General features: G+C 46.8%; 4 protein-coding genes across 4 annotated transcripts; 3 read left to right on the top strand and 1 right to left on the bottom strand.

Annotated features, from left to right (window-relative positions):
* Nucleotides 1-1,744: 1,744 nt before the first annotated feature.
* cavin2b (caveolae associated protein 2b) lies at nt 1,745-7,594 on the top strand. Its single transcript, XM_069164152.1, has 6 exons — nt 1,745-2,329; nt 2,735-2,875; nt 2,964-3,065; nt 4,096-4,362; nt 4,440-4,592; nt 5,787-7,594. The coding sequence occupies exons 1-6, from the start codon at nt 2,096-2,098 to the stop codon at nt 6,168-6,170; spliced, it is 1,281 nt and encodes a 426-aa protein (XP_069020253.1). The 5' UTR covers nt 1,745-2,095; the 3' UTR covers nt 6,171-7,594.
* A 379-nt stretch (nt 7,595-7,973) lies between these two features.
* On the top strand, nt 7,974-10,948 carry ebpl (EBP like). Its single transcript, XM_069164155.1, has 4 exons — nt 7,974-8,255; nt 8,345-8,414; nt 8,759-8,897; nt 10,534-10,948. The coding sequence occupies exons 1-4, from the start codon at nt 8,079-8,081 to the stop codon at nt 10,781-10,783; spliced, it is 636 nt and encodes a 211-aa protein (XP_069020256.1). The 5' UTR covers nt 7,974-8,078; the 3' UTR covers nt 10,784-10,948.
* A 73-nt stretch (nt 10,949-11,021) lies between these two features.
* On the bottom strand, nt 11,022-11,499 carry arl11 (ADP-ribosylation factor-like 11). Its single transcript, XM_069163746.1, has 3 exons — nt 11,483-11,499; nt 11,240-11,417; nt 11,022-11,150 (listed from the first exon to the last, which is right to left on the bottom strand). The coding sequence occupies exons 1-3, from the start codon at nt 11,497-11,499 to the stop codon at nt 11,022-11,024; spliced, it is 324 nt and encodes a 107-aa protein (XP_069019847.1).
* On the top strand, nt 11,483-15,289 carry eef1b2 (eukaryotic translation elongation factor 1 beta 2). Its single transcript, XM_069164153.1, is given in 9 exon segments — nt 11,483-11,810; nt 13,235-13,433; nt 13,932-14,054; nt 14,137-14,230; nt 14,232-14,270; nt 14,347-14,413; nt 14,602-14,727; nt 14,928-14,995; nt 15,162-15,289. Coding segments are annotated over 9 exon segments (1,116 nt in total). The 5' UTR covers nt 11,483-11,497; the 3' UTR covers nt 15,249-15,289.
* The last annotated feature ends 45 nt before the right edge of the window (nt 15,290-15,334 follow it).

Raw genomic sequence — 15,334 nt, 5'->3', positions numbered from 1 at the left:
ACCCTATGTATATAACCCTAACCCTATGTATATAACCCTATGTATATAACTCTAACCCTATGTATATAACCCTAACCCTATGTATATAACCCTATGTACTGTATATAACCCTATGTATATAACCCTAACCCTATGTATATAACCCTATGTATATAACCCTATGTACTGTATATAACCCGAACCCTATGTATATAACCCTATGTATATAACCCTAACCCTATGTACTGTATATAACCCTAACCCTATGTATATAACCCTATGTATATAACCCTAACCCTATGTATATAACCCTAACCTTATGTATATAACCCTATGTATATAACCCTAACCCTATGTATATAACCCTATGTATATAACTCTAACCCTATGTATATAACCCTATGTATATAATCCTAACCCTATGTATATAACCCTATGTATATAACCCTAACCCTCCTATGTACTGTATATAACCCGAACCACAGTCACCTCTCCTCCACAACAGAAGGAGTTGGATCATTCCGGTGACCTCAATAGAGGCTCTTCTTCTACGGTCCAACAGCACAGGCTCCTCCTCAAAGCGGCGTTGTCACCCCCTAACGGACACACACACACACACACACACACACACACACACACACACACACACACACACACACACACACACACACACACACACACACACTGGGTAATTCCGGTTTTCCGTCAGTATAAAGAACTTAAATGATGTGGACGGTTCTAGTGGTTCTACAACGAGACAAACAACATTTCACTGGAACATTTGGACCTGGTCCAAACAGAACCATGTTCCTCAGGAATCTGAGAGACATATAAATTACAGAACGTTCCCGTCATGTACTCTTGAGGGTCTGTTCAAGATTCCACCACGGGTTCCACCACTAGTTCTACCACAGGTTCCTTCAGACCCTCCAACAGTCGCTTTCAGCACTTCGGAGGTTCTCCCCCAGGTCCTCTAGACCTGGTTGATAGAACCCGGTACTGTTTTTGGACCCACCCCCATTCAGGTTCCTTGCGAGCTGAGCCGATACTGAAGGTGACGTGAGAACACTGCAGAACCCGGACTGATCTAAGAACCAGAAAATAACTTGGTATCACAGTCCAGTGGAGACGTTACTGGCACCAGAAAAGGAAGGTTCTGTGACGGTTCTCCACCCACACCTCCCCCGACCTGTAAAGCCCCGCCCCCACATTGAGAGGAATTGTCCCTAAGGTCTGTGATGTAAGAAACTCAATCTGAGAGTGTAAGATCAATCGTGTTGATTGAGTATTTATTTATTAGTCATCGAGTATGTTCTGATCCAAATGGATGTTCTGGGGCCTTTCAAAAAAAGTTCTGCTGTTCTTTAATGTGTCTTACTGCAGAGGAACTTTAAATTGACCGTTTATGAATGGACCCTGGTTCTAGATGTTCCACAGTAAACAAACAAAAGGGCGAGAGACCTTAAAAACAAAGACAGGAAGAGAGAGAGAGCGAGAGGTTTCCTTCCAGATGACTTCACCTGAAAAACACGAGCTGCCCCGTCGCCATGGTAACCCCCCCCCCCCCTCCCTCAGGGTGGGGTAGAGAGAGCAAGAGGGCGAGTTAACCCTTTCAGCTCCACTTCATTGAATCTCTGAGATTTATCTGAATTTAATTTGTTGTTATTTCTCTAAATATTTATATTTATAATTATATCTTGGGTATTTTTATTACAGAATTAAATGTATGTATACAATTTACTAAACTATTTTTATTTTGCTTTTAGCAAATATTTGTTTTTCTTAAATTTTTTTCAGTCATTTTCTCATTTCCTGTTTTGTGTCTATTTATTCCATATTGATCCGTTGTGTGTGTTTGTTTGTTTGTTTTGGTAGTTTAAAGGGGCGGTACGTCTGTTTCCAGCCTGTCAGAGGCAGTGAAGGAGTTAAAGGTGTGGACATCTCCAGTCGGGAAGTTGGAAAGTTGTTTTCAGAGCCAACCAATCAGAGCGCAGCACACACACACACACACACACACACAGAGAGAGAGAGAGAGAGAGACAGGGCGGGCGAGGCAGTTTATCTGCAGTAGGAAAAGTTTTCAGATTTTCGGTGTTTTTAGTTCGATAGTGTCGTCATGGTGACCACTGAGACCCACCAGAGCCAGGACCTGCTGGTCCCCCCCCAGAACCAGGACCAGGAGGACCAGCAGGACCAGCTTGAGGAGGATCAGGCCTCGCCCTCGTCTCTGACGGGATTCGACCCGGACAAGATGAGTCAGGGTCCCGTCAACGCCATCACGGTCCTCACGCTGCTGGACAAACTGGTCAACATGCTGGACGCCGTCCAGGAGAACCAGCACAAGATGGAGGTGAGACACTAGGGACACACAGGAGACACAGAGGGAACATACAGGGGACACAGGGGACACAAAGACAGTAGAGACACAGAGACAGTAGAGACATTGGAGAAAGTGGAGACATTAGAGACAGTAAAGACAGTGGAGGCAGTAGAGACATTGGAGACAGTAGAGACAGTAGTGACCACATGATCACATGACCACAGCTGCTCCAGATGTTTTCATGTTCAGGGTTCTCATCCAATCTGACGCCTCTTGTCTTCAGTCCACTGATCTTCATCAGTGTGAAACCTGAAACCTTCATCCTCCTCCTCATCCTCTCTTTAATGAAGACTCTTCATCGCTTTGATTGATCGATCAGGAATCTCATCCTTCTGTCCACGCTGATCTCTGAATTGTTCTTGACGTGTGTTTCAGGTGCACCAGGTGGATATGGAGGGCGTGGTCAGAGGGATCCAGGCCGACATGACCAAACTGTCCAAGAGTCACAGTCACACCTCCAACACCGTCAGCAAGCTGCTGGACAAGAGCCGCAAGCTGTCCGTCACCATGAAGGAGGTCAGTGAACGCATCACATCCCCCTGTCACTCAAACCTCCTCGTCAGTCAACCCCCCCGTCACCTGTGGACATCTTGTGTGTCTGCAGGTGCGTGATAAGATGGAGCGTCAGGGCGTCCAAGTGAAGAAGCTGGAGGCGAACCACGCCCACCTGATCAACAGGAACAACTTCAAAGTCCTCATCTTCCAGGTCAGTGAGAGAGCAGGGAGGTCAGAGGTCAGGCACAGTCTCCGACATGAAGTCCAGGCTCCAGGCCCCCCAAGAAATGCTGGGGGATGTAGTTCCTCCTGCTGAGCTGCAGCTCTGCCTCTAAGTCCGTTGCCTTATTTGGTCTCCGGCTGCTGCAGGAAGTGGAAACGGTCATGAGGTCTGGTTGTTGTGGTAACAGCCAGCAGAGCGTGACTGACTTAGTGATGAAGTCAGTTGATTGAAGCTCAAAATAAATCTGGAGTTTTAAAGGGTCTGACCAATCACAGACCTGCGTGATGCCATCAGGAAGAAGGAGCCAAAGGTCGACTTCGGCATGAGCTGGAGGGAACAACAGGGAGAACCCGACAGAACCAGAACCAGACTCTCACTGATGCTCCACATTCCTCCTGAAAATACCCAGCATTCCTCAGTCCACGTGTCAGCTTTAAGTGGGCGTTGCTCTCCGGCAGCTCTGTTTTTAACCCCGTCACTGCAGCGGTTCCACACATTGTCTCCGGGTCCACATACTTCCTGGTTCTCCTTTGGTTCCAATAGGGTTCTAGTTATTGTTCTGGTAGTGTGCCCCTTGTTCTAATGTTTTCCTGTCAGGTTCTTGCTCTCAGGAACTGAGGTCTATCTTGGGTTCCATGCAGGTTCCTTTGCCTTCAAACAGTTTCATGTGGCTTCCTAATCATTCCTCTAAAGTTCCCCTCAGAGTCCTCCAAAGTTCCACTAAAGTTCCTATCAAGTTCCAATAGGATCCATGAAGGCGTCCCTCCAAAACGAACCTCGACTCCCTTTCAGGTTCCCTTGAGAATCCACCAAAGTCCCCTTCATGTCCCATTGAGGTTCTCCAGTTCCTCTGCAGATTTCCTCCTCATGTTCTCCTGGTGTTCTCACCCCCCTTAAGTTCTCCTGGTGTTCACTTCATGTTCTCCTGGTGTTCCCCTCATCTTCTCCTGGTGTTCTCTCCATGTTCTCCTGGTGTTCTCCTCATGTTTTGCTGGTGTTCTCATGTTCTCCACCTCAGGAGGAAAGTGAGATCCCTTCCAGTGTTTTTGTGAAGGAACCTCCTCCATTCCCTCGGGACGAGATTTTGGAGGAAGGTGAGGAACTGGCGCCGGGCATCATCGACGGCAACCAATCCCAGGAGGGCGGGCTTCAGACCGTCGACCTATCATCTGATGAGGATTTTGGCCTGGAGGCGGAGCAGGAGGAAGAGGAGGTGTGGCTTCATGATCTGGAGAACATGGAGAAGTCTAGAGCGGAGAAATTAAAACGATCCAGCCTGAAGAAGGTAAGAAACACAGACAGGTGTAGCTGTCTGTCTCTCTGCAGGTGGACAGACAGGTATAACCATCTGTCTCTCTGCAGGTGGACAGTCTGAAAAAGGCGTTCTCCAGGCAGAACATTGAGAAAAAGATGACAAAGATCGGAACGAAGATCGTTTCTGCGGAGCAACGAGAGAAGATCAAACAGAAAACTTCCAGCCTGAAGGTTTCACCTCTGACCTTCAGCATCCGGAAGGTATGCAGAAAGTTCCCCTGACGTTTCCACTAAAGTTCCTCAAATGTTCCACTAAAGTTCTCCTGACGTTCCACTGAAGTTCCCCTGACGTTCCACTAAAGTTCTTCTGACGTTCCACTAAAGTTCCCCTGACCTTCCACTAAAGTTCCTCTAATGTTCCACTAAAGTTTCCCTGACGTTCCACTAAAGTTCCCCTGATGTTCGACTAAAGTTCCCCTGACGTTCCACTAAAGTTCTTCTGACCTTCCACTAAAGTTCCTCTAATGTTCCACTGAAGTTCCCCTGACGTTCCGCCAAAGTTCAACTAAAGTTCCCCTGACCTTCCACTAAAGTTCCTCTAATGTTCCACTAAAGTTCCTCTCATGTTCCATTGAAGTTTCCCTGACGTTCCACTGAAGTTCCACTAAAGTTTCCCTGACGTTCCACGAAAGTTCTCCTGATGTTCGACTAAAGTTCCCCTGACATGCCACTAAAGTTCCTCTAATGTTCCACTAAAGTTTCCCTGATGTTCCACTAAAGTTCCCCTGACGTTCCACTAAAGTTCCCCTGATGTTCCACTAAAGTTCCCCTGATGTTCCACTAAAGTTTCCCTGACGTTCGACTAAAGTTCCTCTAATGTTCCACTGAAGTTTCCCTGACATTCCACTAAAGTTCCCCTGACGTTCCACTAAAGTTCTTCTGACCTTCCACTAAAGTTCCTCTAATGTTCCACTGAAGTTTCCCTGACATTCCACTAAAGTTCCCCTGACGTTCCACTAAAGTTCTCCTGATGTTCGACTAAAGTTCCCGACGTTCCGCCAAAGTTCAACTAAAGTTCCCCTGACCTTCCACTAAAGTGCCTCTCATGTTCCACTGAAGTTTCCCTGACGTTCCACTGAAGTTCCCCTGAAGTTCCACTAAAGTTTCCCTGACGTTCCACGAAAGTTCTCCTGATGTTCGACTAAAGTTCCCCTGACATGCCACTAAAGTTCCTCTAATGTTCCACTAAAGTTTCCCTGACGTTCCACTAAAGTTCCCCTGACGTTCCACTAAAGTTCCCCTGATGTTCCACTAAAGTTCCCCTGACGTTCGACTAAAGTTCCTCTAATGTTCCACTGAAGTTTCCCTGACATTCCACTAAAGTTCCCCTGACGTTCCACTAAAGTTCCCCTCGGGTTCCTCGAGGTTCTTCAACACTCTTCTCTCCGTTTTCAGCCTCGCAGCAGCTCGGACTCTCGGGCTCCAGAGGCCTCTGCTCAGACTGGGGACTTGTTGACTCCTGAGGCCGACATCCAGCTCTCCCCGCTGGGCAGCACCGATCAGGAGGTCACTTTCATGGAGGTCCATGCCCAGCTGGCACCAGCCGAGCAGGAAGAGGAGGTGGTGATGGAGGAGGAGGAGGAGGAGGTGAAGGAGGAGGTGGTGAAGGAGGAGGAGGAGGAGATGAAGGAGAAGGAGGAGGAGCCGTCACTTGTGGTGGAGGTTGATGTGTCAGGGATGTCGGAGGGAGTCGGAGAGGAGTACGCTCTGTCCTACACCCTCCCTCAGGAGGAGATAGGAGGGGAGAGAGGAGCAGCGGAGAAGGAGGAGCAATCCTAAACACCCGCTAATGTTCACATCAATTAATGACAAAACAAATTTGAGCTGTGACCAATCAGAGTGCAGACCTTCTTAAAGGAACAGTCCAACATTGAAATGGGTCCTCCAGGGGGACGATCCCACTAGAAGAAGCTACATCAGCAGCCGGTTAGCCTAGCTTATCATACGTAGGTGCAACATGTGGACCAGCTACCCTGACTGCTGCCTCTGATTCTTCAGATGTTCTCCAGTTGTTCCATTAAAGATCCACTGTGGGTTCCAGTTGGGGTTCCCCTTCCAAAAAAGTTGTTCCACATTTCTGATACATTTCTATAAAATTCTCAAAGGGCAGTCTTAAAGTTCCCTAAAGTTCCTCTGAGGTTCTCCTAAAGTCCTCCAAACATTCCAACTTCCAAATGTTCCCCCAACATTTCCCCGAAGGATTCTTCCGGTTCCACAAAGTTCCCCTCAGATCCGACGAAAAGACTCCTCAGAGGTTCCTTTAAAGTTCCTCTATGGTTCCCCTTAAGTTTCCTTTATTTCTAGTCTCTATGCTTTTTTATCCTGTAAGTTAGAGATGCTCCTTTAAGGTTCCAAGCTCTGGTTTGTTTTGTAACAGATAAAACCTCCTCTTTGTGGAGGAACCTTCACACAGCTCAGATATCATCTGATATTTACACGGTGAAACTCGAATCTCGAGCTAACGTTCTGTCACGTTCTCTTTTAGGTTAAAGTTTGCATGACGTTGGAGAATTTTATCGTATATTTCTGCAACTGATCTGAAACCTGAAAATAAAACGTGGAGATACGGGTTCTCCACGGTGATTATGTCTTTACATTAAAACGTTCCTGTAAGTTTACGTTCTATTGATAACTGATGTCAATGATGATCAATAACTCTAAACATTTAAACATTAGAACCCTACAAACGTGTAACCCTCCACCTGTCAATCACCCTGAGCTCAGGTAAACACGGTGCTTTGCGGAACCCTGCCCTAATGATCTACAAGGTTCCACTAATGTTCTCCTGAACTGCTTATGTTCTCCGAGCACACCCATAATGATCCTTAAGGTTCTCCCAATGTCAATGTTAAAGTAGTACCAGGGTTCCACTGAGGTTCCTTAGAGGAACCTGAGGTTTGTCCCAACGTGACATTTCACATACAATTTACCTGAGAAATAGAACCAGTTTTCCTGATGCTGTTGTCTGATGTTTGCTTGTTTAGCTGCTTGTTGAGGACACCTGTACATTGATAACAGATCTGATCAAACTTATTGATCTGAGTTACATAAGAAATCACTTTAAAATAAACTTTATGGAATTTTTTGATCACTTTGTTTTCTTTTATTTTGACACCAACACAAACTTTGTGCTACCAAAGTGTTTCCTGTTTGATTGTTTTACCTGTCAATCAATATCTGTTCAATAAAATTCATGAAACATCTCTGCTCTAAATTGTTTATATTTTTACTTTCATTCAAAATAAACATTACTTTAAAGTTATTTTCAACAACTAAAAGATTTTAAACTTGTTTTCTTTGAGTGCTTCGATTTGTTTGTTTGTTTGTTGACATTTACCCACTCTTTTCTTCTTTTGTGGTTACAAACATGGAATTCAGTACTTTTGTTTCTTTATTGGTTTTATTTACAAACAAACATGATTATTCAATTCTACTCAGACTCTGCTGTTGACCTTTGACCTTTCTCTAAGGGAGGGGTGGGGGATGGGGTGTTCTACTTAGCAGCCAATGGGAGTTCACAGGACAGGGCTTTGAAAGAACGGGCCAATCAGAACAGACAGGGGGCGGCACCGGAGAAGTCTCTCCACACTCACTGTTCAGTTCTGCTGCAGTACTACAGTAGTACTACAGCACTAAAGCAGTACTACTACAGTACCCCAGTACCTCCTCAGGACTTCCTGCCTGCAGATGGACTTGGCCACGCCCCCCAGACTGTCTCTGGTCTCTGTTTTGTCTCTGTTAGCATGTGGCGTTCAGGTGTTAGCCGCTATCCTGCTAACACGCTGGTATGGTAGGCGGAGCTCTGCTGAGGACAGGTGGATCCTGCTGTGGCTCTTCTATGATGTCATCATCCACCTGACGCTGGTAGGAGGAGTCTCTTTCTCGTGTTTATTGTTGTTTATTCATTGTCTGTCCGTTAACTGTCTGTGGTTGTTTATTGTTTGTGTCCTCAGGAGGGTCCATTTGTTTACATGTCTCTGGGTGGGACGGTGGAGAAGTCTGAAGGTCCGCTGGCTGAACTCTGTGAGTGTCCCGTCTGTCTCTCACCTGTCTGTCGGTCTGTCTCTACCCGTCTGTCTGTCTCTTACTCGTCTGTCTGTCTGTCTGTCTCTTACTCATCTGTCTGTAGGTCTGTCTGTCTGTCTCTACCAGTCTGTCTGTCTCTTACTCGTCTGTCTGTCTCTACCCGTCTGTCTGTCTCACCTGTCTACCTGTCTATTTCTCACCTGTCTGTCTGTCTGTCTCTACCCGTCAGTCTGTCTCTCACCGGTCTGTTTGTCTCTCACCTGTCTGTCTCTACCCGTCAGTCTGTCTCTCACCGGTCTGTTTGTCTCTCACCTGTCTGTCTCTACCTGTCTGTCTCTCAGGGAGGGAGTACAGTAAAGCTGACAGTCGTTGGTTAGTTTCTGATCCAACGATTGTTTCCATCGAGATTCTGACCGTCGTCCTCGACTCTCTGCTGGCTCTGCTGCTGATACACGCAGTACTGAGGGACAAGTACTACAGGTAATACTACAAGTACTACAGGGAATAGTACTAGAGGTACTATTCCTGCAGGTACTACAGGTAATAGTACTATAGGTACTACAGGTACTAGGTTAGGTTAGGTTAGGTAGTTACTTTATTAATCCCAGAGGGGAAATTTTTTCGCTACTACTACTAAAAGTACTACAGGTACTACAATCCTGTATTGTGTATTAATTCAGCATTGATCCTGTATTCATTCAGTATTGATCCTGTACTAATTCTGTATTAATTCAGTGTTGATCCTATATTAATTCTGTATTAATTCCGTACTGATCCTGTAGCAATTCAGTATTGATCCTGTATTAATTCAGTATTGATCCTGTATTAATTCTGTACTGATCCTGTATTAATTCTGTATTAATTCAGTATTGATCCTGTATTAATTCAGTATTGATCCTGTATTGATCCTGTATTAATTCAGTATTGATCCTGTATTAATTCAGTATTGATCCTGTATTAATTCTGTACTGATCCTGTATTAATTCTGTATTAATTCAGTATTGATCCTGTATTAATTCAGTATTGATCCTGTATTGATCCTGTATTAATTCAGTATTGATCATGTATTAATTCTGTATTAATTCAGTATTGATCCTGTATTAATTCAGTATTGATCCTGTATTAATTCAGTATTGATCCTGTATTGATCCTGTATTAATTCAGTATTGATCCTGTATTAATTCTGTATTAATTCAGTATTGATCCTGTATTAATTCAGTATTGATCCTGTATTAATTCTGTATTAATTCTGTATTTCAGTATTGATAATGTATTAATTCAGTATTGATCCTGTATTAATTCTGTATTAATTCAGTATTGATCCTGTATTAATTCAGTATTGATCCTGTATTAATTCAGTATTGATCCTGTATTAATTCTGTACTGATCCTGTATTAATTCAGTATTGATCCTGTATTAATTCTGTACTGATCCTGTATTAATTCTGTATTAATTCAGTATTGATCCTGTATTAATTCAGTATTGATCCTGTATTAATTCAGTATTGATCCTGTATTGATCCTGTATTAATTCAGTATTGTTCCTGTATTAATTCTGTATTAATTCAGTATTGATCCTGTATTAATTCAGTATTGATCCTGTATTAATTCTGTACTGATCCTGTATTAATTCTGTATTAATTCAGTATTGATCCTGTATTAATTCAGTATTGATCCTGTATTAATTCTGTACTGATCCTGTATTAATTCAGTATTGATCCTGTATTAATTCTGTATTAATTCTGTATTTCAGTATTGATAATGTATTAATTCAGTATTAATTCAGTACTGATCCTGTACTAATCCTGTATTAATTCAGCATTGATCCTGTATTAATTCAGTATTGATCCTGTACTAATTCTGTATTAATTCAGTATTGATCCTATATTAATTCTGTATTAATTCTGTACTGATCCTGTAGCAATTCAGTATTGATCCTGTATTAATTCTGTACTAATCCTGTATTGATCCTGTATTAATCCTGTATTGATCCTGTATTAATTCTGTATTGATCCTGTATTAATTCAGTATTAATTCTGTATTGATCCTGTATTAATTCAGTATTGATCCTCTAGTGATCCTTTATTGGGCATAATGGTCTGATTTATTCTTTTCAGGCACTTCATTCAGATCTCTCTGAGCGTGTGCGAGCTGTACGGCAGCTGGATGACCTTCTGTCCTGATTGGCTGCTGGGCAGCCCCCACCTGAACACGTCCAGCTGGCTCTACCTGTGGGTTTACCTGGTCTTCTTTAACGGGATGTGGGTCCTGGTCCCGGTCCTGCTGTTGGTCCAGTCCTGGGTCAGTCTGAGGAGTCTGCAAGCGCTCAAAACAGACAAACACGACATAAACAGGAAGAGCATGTAGAGGCGTTGATCTGTATTGATTGTGCTGTCAGTCACTGACGGATCAATACTGCGTGATCACATGATGACATCACGTGTCAGCTGACCATCTGCCTGTCACCTGAAATGATCATTTGACACATTGGTCTGATATCGGATAATAATCAATAAACATCAGTTTTCTGTATTGACGCTGAAATGTTTATTTTTCATGAAAATCACCTTGTCATCAGTACCCCCCCCCCCCCCTCACCCCCCCTTCAGCTCCTCTTGATCAGCTTGTTGATGGACAAGAAGGCCTGCCGGAGGCCGAGTCCCTGCAGAGCGCTGCAGGCCTGAATCTCCCAGAGTCTGTCGGAGTGACTGGGCAGGTCAAGGTGGGTGGACACCTTAGGGGGAGGGGGAGGGGGGGGGCACTAGTTAGTTTACAGGTGAACTCATCACCAGTCCGGTTCTGGCGGGTCGGGTCGTGTCCTACCTCTCTGATGGTCATGGAGTTGGGGAGATCCTTCTTGTTGGCCAGAACCATCAGAGGAACTCCTCGCAGCTTCTCGTCACTCAGGACTTTCTTCAGGACCTTGTGGGCCTCGGCCATCCGACCCGGATCACAGCTGTCCACCACGAAGACCAGGGCCTGACAGTCGTTCAGGTAGAACCTGAACCATGAGGTGTCAGCTTGTTTTGTTTGTTTGTTTGTTTGTATGCTTGTGTTGGCGCTCACCTCCAGTTAGGCCTCATGCTCTTCTGTCCTCCGACGTCCCACACGGTCATTGACGTCTTCTTGTCCAGGTCCAGAGTCCCCACGTTGAAGCCGATGGTCGGGGACGTGTCCATCACCTGGAGGGTCACAGAGAGTCAGTCTCACCTGGACGCTCCGAGCCCCGCCCACCGTGGTCACCTGTGGATGCTCACCTGTCCGGTCAGCAGCCTCGCCAGCAGAGTGGACTTCCCCGCCGAGTCCAGACCCACGAGGATCACCTGGACACGAGGACGCCCGGGACATAGCAAACAGACAGACACGCAGCTCTCAGATAAACAGATGTTTACAGGTAAACAAACAACGGAGTGCTTCCGGTCGCTTTTATTTACATGTTGTCACATCAGCTGCTTGTTTGTTTGTTTGTTTTCTGTTAACTTTGATTAAACTGAGGTCATGTGATCAATAAACTGACAATCAATAAATAGCAACATATATTTCACTGATCAATAATCAGCTGATCAGAACCTGTGCTGGCCTCAGAGGGTCAGACTGATCAATCAGATCAATAAAAAGCTGCTGCAGTGATCAGACAGTAAATAAAGGATCAATAGAAACCTGAGTATTGATCATCAATCAGGATCCCGAACATCCAAACAGATTGATGGACAGTTGTTTACCTGAGGACAGCTGGAGGAGCGAGTCTGACCCATCGATCTTCTGGAGGAATGAAGAGCAGTCGGTGGCTGGTGAGTCCGATTGAAGGTCACCTGCTCAACATCTTTCAGGTGTGTTCAGACTCGTTCCCGCGGCGGCCAATGAGAGCAGGTCATGTGACCGTGCGACAGGTCGGACCGCATTCTCATCTTATAGGCAGGAAACACGCCCACCTGCAGTCAGACAGGAAGAAGCAGTCTGACTTTTACTTTGAAAGGAGATAAACTGTTCAGGCGATCGGATCAGAGCTGGACAGGAAACACGTCTGGATCAATAATTAGTGACATCACCGACTGATTGGTTTCATTCAGAGAAGATCAGAACATTTCTGCTGCTGATCGATCTGCAGATTATTGTTTTTACTGAGAATGAACTGACGATAAACAGGAAGTCTGAGATCCACAAAATAAAACACATTTGATGTTTTTTAACTTCTAAATGTGTTTTTAATCTCATGTCGTCCCCCCTCCCCCTCTCCTCCCTCCCCCTCTCTCGCTTCTCCCCCTTCCTCTCCCCCCTCTCTCTCTTCTCTCTCCCCCCTCCCCCTCTACTCTCTCTTCTCCCCCCTCCCTCTCCCCCCCTCTCTTCTCTCTCCCCCCCTCCCCCCTCTACTCTCTCTCTTCTCTCTCCCCCCCTCCCCCTCTACTCTCTCTCTTCTCCCCCCTCCCTCTCCCCCTCTCTCTTCTCTCTCCCCCCCCTCCCCCTCTACTCTCTCTCTTCTCTCTCCCCCCCTCCCCCTCTACTCTCTCTCTTCTCCCCCCTCCCTCTCCCCCCCTCTCTTCTCTCTCCCCCCCTCCCCCTCTACTCTCTCTCTTCTCTCTCCCCCCCTCCCCCTCTACTCTCTCTCTTCTCCCCCCTCCCTCTCCCCCTCTCTCTTCTCTCTCCCCCCTCCCTCTCTCTCTCTCTCCCCCCCTCTCTCTTCTCTCTCCCCCCCCCTCTCTCTCTCTTCTTCTCCCCCCCCTCTCTCTCTCTCCCCCCCCCTCTCTCTCTCTTCTCCCCTCTCCCCCCCCCCCCCCCCCTCTCTCTCTCTCGCTCTTCTCCCCTCCCCCTCCCCCCCAGACCTCCTGGAGGAGGAGCGCTGTCTGCTGAGGAGGAGGCGGAGTCTGTTATGGTATAAAACCGGCTCTTCCCTCCTCCTCCCTCCTTCTTCCTCCTCCGTCCTCCTCCCTGCTCTCATCATGGGGTTCGGTGACCTTAAAGCAGCCTCCGGGCTCAAAGTTCTGAATGACTTCCTGTCGGACCGCAGCTACATCGACGGGTCAGTACCGGCAGAACCAGTAGAACCGGCAGAACCAGTAGAACCGGCAGAACCAGTAGAACCAATAGAAACTCCAGTAGAGTTGCAGCCGCCGCCATCTTGGCTCCGCGCGGAGCTAATTGTGCTAACAGTTAGCCGACCAGCTGCAAACGCAGCAGAGTTTAAACATTAAAATAAGCTTCAGCTTCGTGATTCACTATGACGGAGGTCAACTGTCGTCCGGACGAACCGGCTCCGGTTCGAGTCCGTTTCAGTTTATTTTCGTTGAGTTTGACGTGTTGAAGCTCTTCGTTGTCACCGGAGCTCGTGGTGCTAACGGGTCAGCATGCTACTGTCACGTCACGCCTGCATGCAGTACTGAAGACTACTGCCGGCACTGCGCATGTGCGCAGCATATTCGGTTTCCCTGTAGAACACGTCGATCATCAGTGTGTCTACATGTCGTCACTAATCGGTCATCTGGATTGATAACGTCATTCCGGTGGTTCCGGTCCGTAGGTTCGTCCCCTCTCAGGCCGACGTCGCCGTCTTCGAGGCTATCTCGGCCCCGCCCCCGGCCGACTTGTGCCACGCCCTCCGCTGGTACAACCACATAAAGTCCTACCAGTCCCAGAAGAACAGGTGAGGCTGCTGATGTCATCAGGGGGTGGGGCGTACAGGTGTAACATGGGTGAGGTAAACCCCGCCTCCTGTCTGCTGTCAGTCTTCCAGGTGTGAAGAAACCTCTGGGTCAGTACGGCCCCACAGGCGTGGCAGACACCACCTCGGGCTCCGCCCCCCGCCGCCAAGGTCGACGACGACGATGACGACATCGACCTGTTTGGCTCTGATGACGAGGTGAGGTCACAGTGATGTCATCAGTGAGCTGAGTCCAGACAGGTTTGTTAGTTTGACCCTGAGTTTTGTCTGACAGGAAGACGCAGACGCCGCCAGGCTGAAGGAGGCGCGACTGGCCGAGTACGCCGCCAGGAAGTCCAAGAGTACGTCAACCGATCGCAGCACCGATTGGTCTGCTGGTCTCCTGACTCATGATGAACACCTGATCACCATCTTTCGGCTGATCGCCTGATGGACACTATTTTTACCTGACGAGTCTCCGCCTCAGATTAGATGGGTAACGGGGTGTGGTTTCCATAGTAACTGACTCCTCCCCCTCCTCTCTTTACAGAGCCCACCCTCATCGCCAAATCTTCAATCCTATTGGATGTGAAGCCGTGGGACGACGAGACGGACATGTCCAAGCTGGAGGAGTGCGTTCGCAGTATTCAGATGGACGGGCTGGTGTGGGGGCAGTGTAAGAGTACTACACACAGTACTACACACAGTACTACACGCAGTACTACACGCAGTTCCTGATGATGATCTAATCACCATCTTTCGGCTGAAGACTGATGGACACTTTATGATCTGATGGACACTTTATGATCTGATGGACACTTTGTCTCTGTTCCATAATCAATAAGTGATCTGATTGGTCTGTCTTCTGTCCTGCAGCAAAACTCGTCCCTGTTGGTTATGGCATCAAGAAGCTGCAGATCGGCTGCGTGGTCGAAGACGACAAGGTGACCTTAATTTATCCTCCTGTGTGTGTGTATTGTCTCACCTGTGTGTGTGTGTGTATTGTCTCACCTGTGTGTGTGTGTGTGTATTGTCTCACCTGTGTGTGTGTGTGTGTATTGTCTCACCTGTGTGTGTGTGTATTGTCTCACCTGTGTGTGTGTGCCTCAGGTGGGCACCGACGTCCTGGAGGAGCAGATCACGGCGTTCGAGGACTTCGTCCAGTCGATGGATGTTGCAGCGTTCAACAAGATCTGAAGACAACAAACGCGTTTCATAATAAAATCACTTTAAATCAACTTGTCTGCTCTTCTTCCTTCTGACCTGCAGGTGGCCCCATAAAC

This window comes from Embiotoca jacksoni, unplaced genomic scaffold (assembly GCF_022577435.1).
Source record: "Embiotoca jacksoni isolate LCO1_2020_lvr unplaced genomic scaffold, fEmbJac1.0.p SCAF_30, whole genome shotgun sequence".
Lineage (NCBI taxonomy): Eukaryota > Metazoa > Chordata > Actinopteri > Embiotocidae > Embiotoca > Embiotoca jacksoni.
This window is presented reverse-complemented; position numbering and strand designations above follow the sequence as displayed.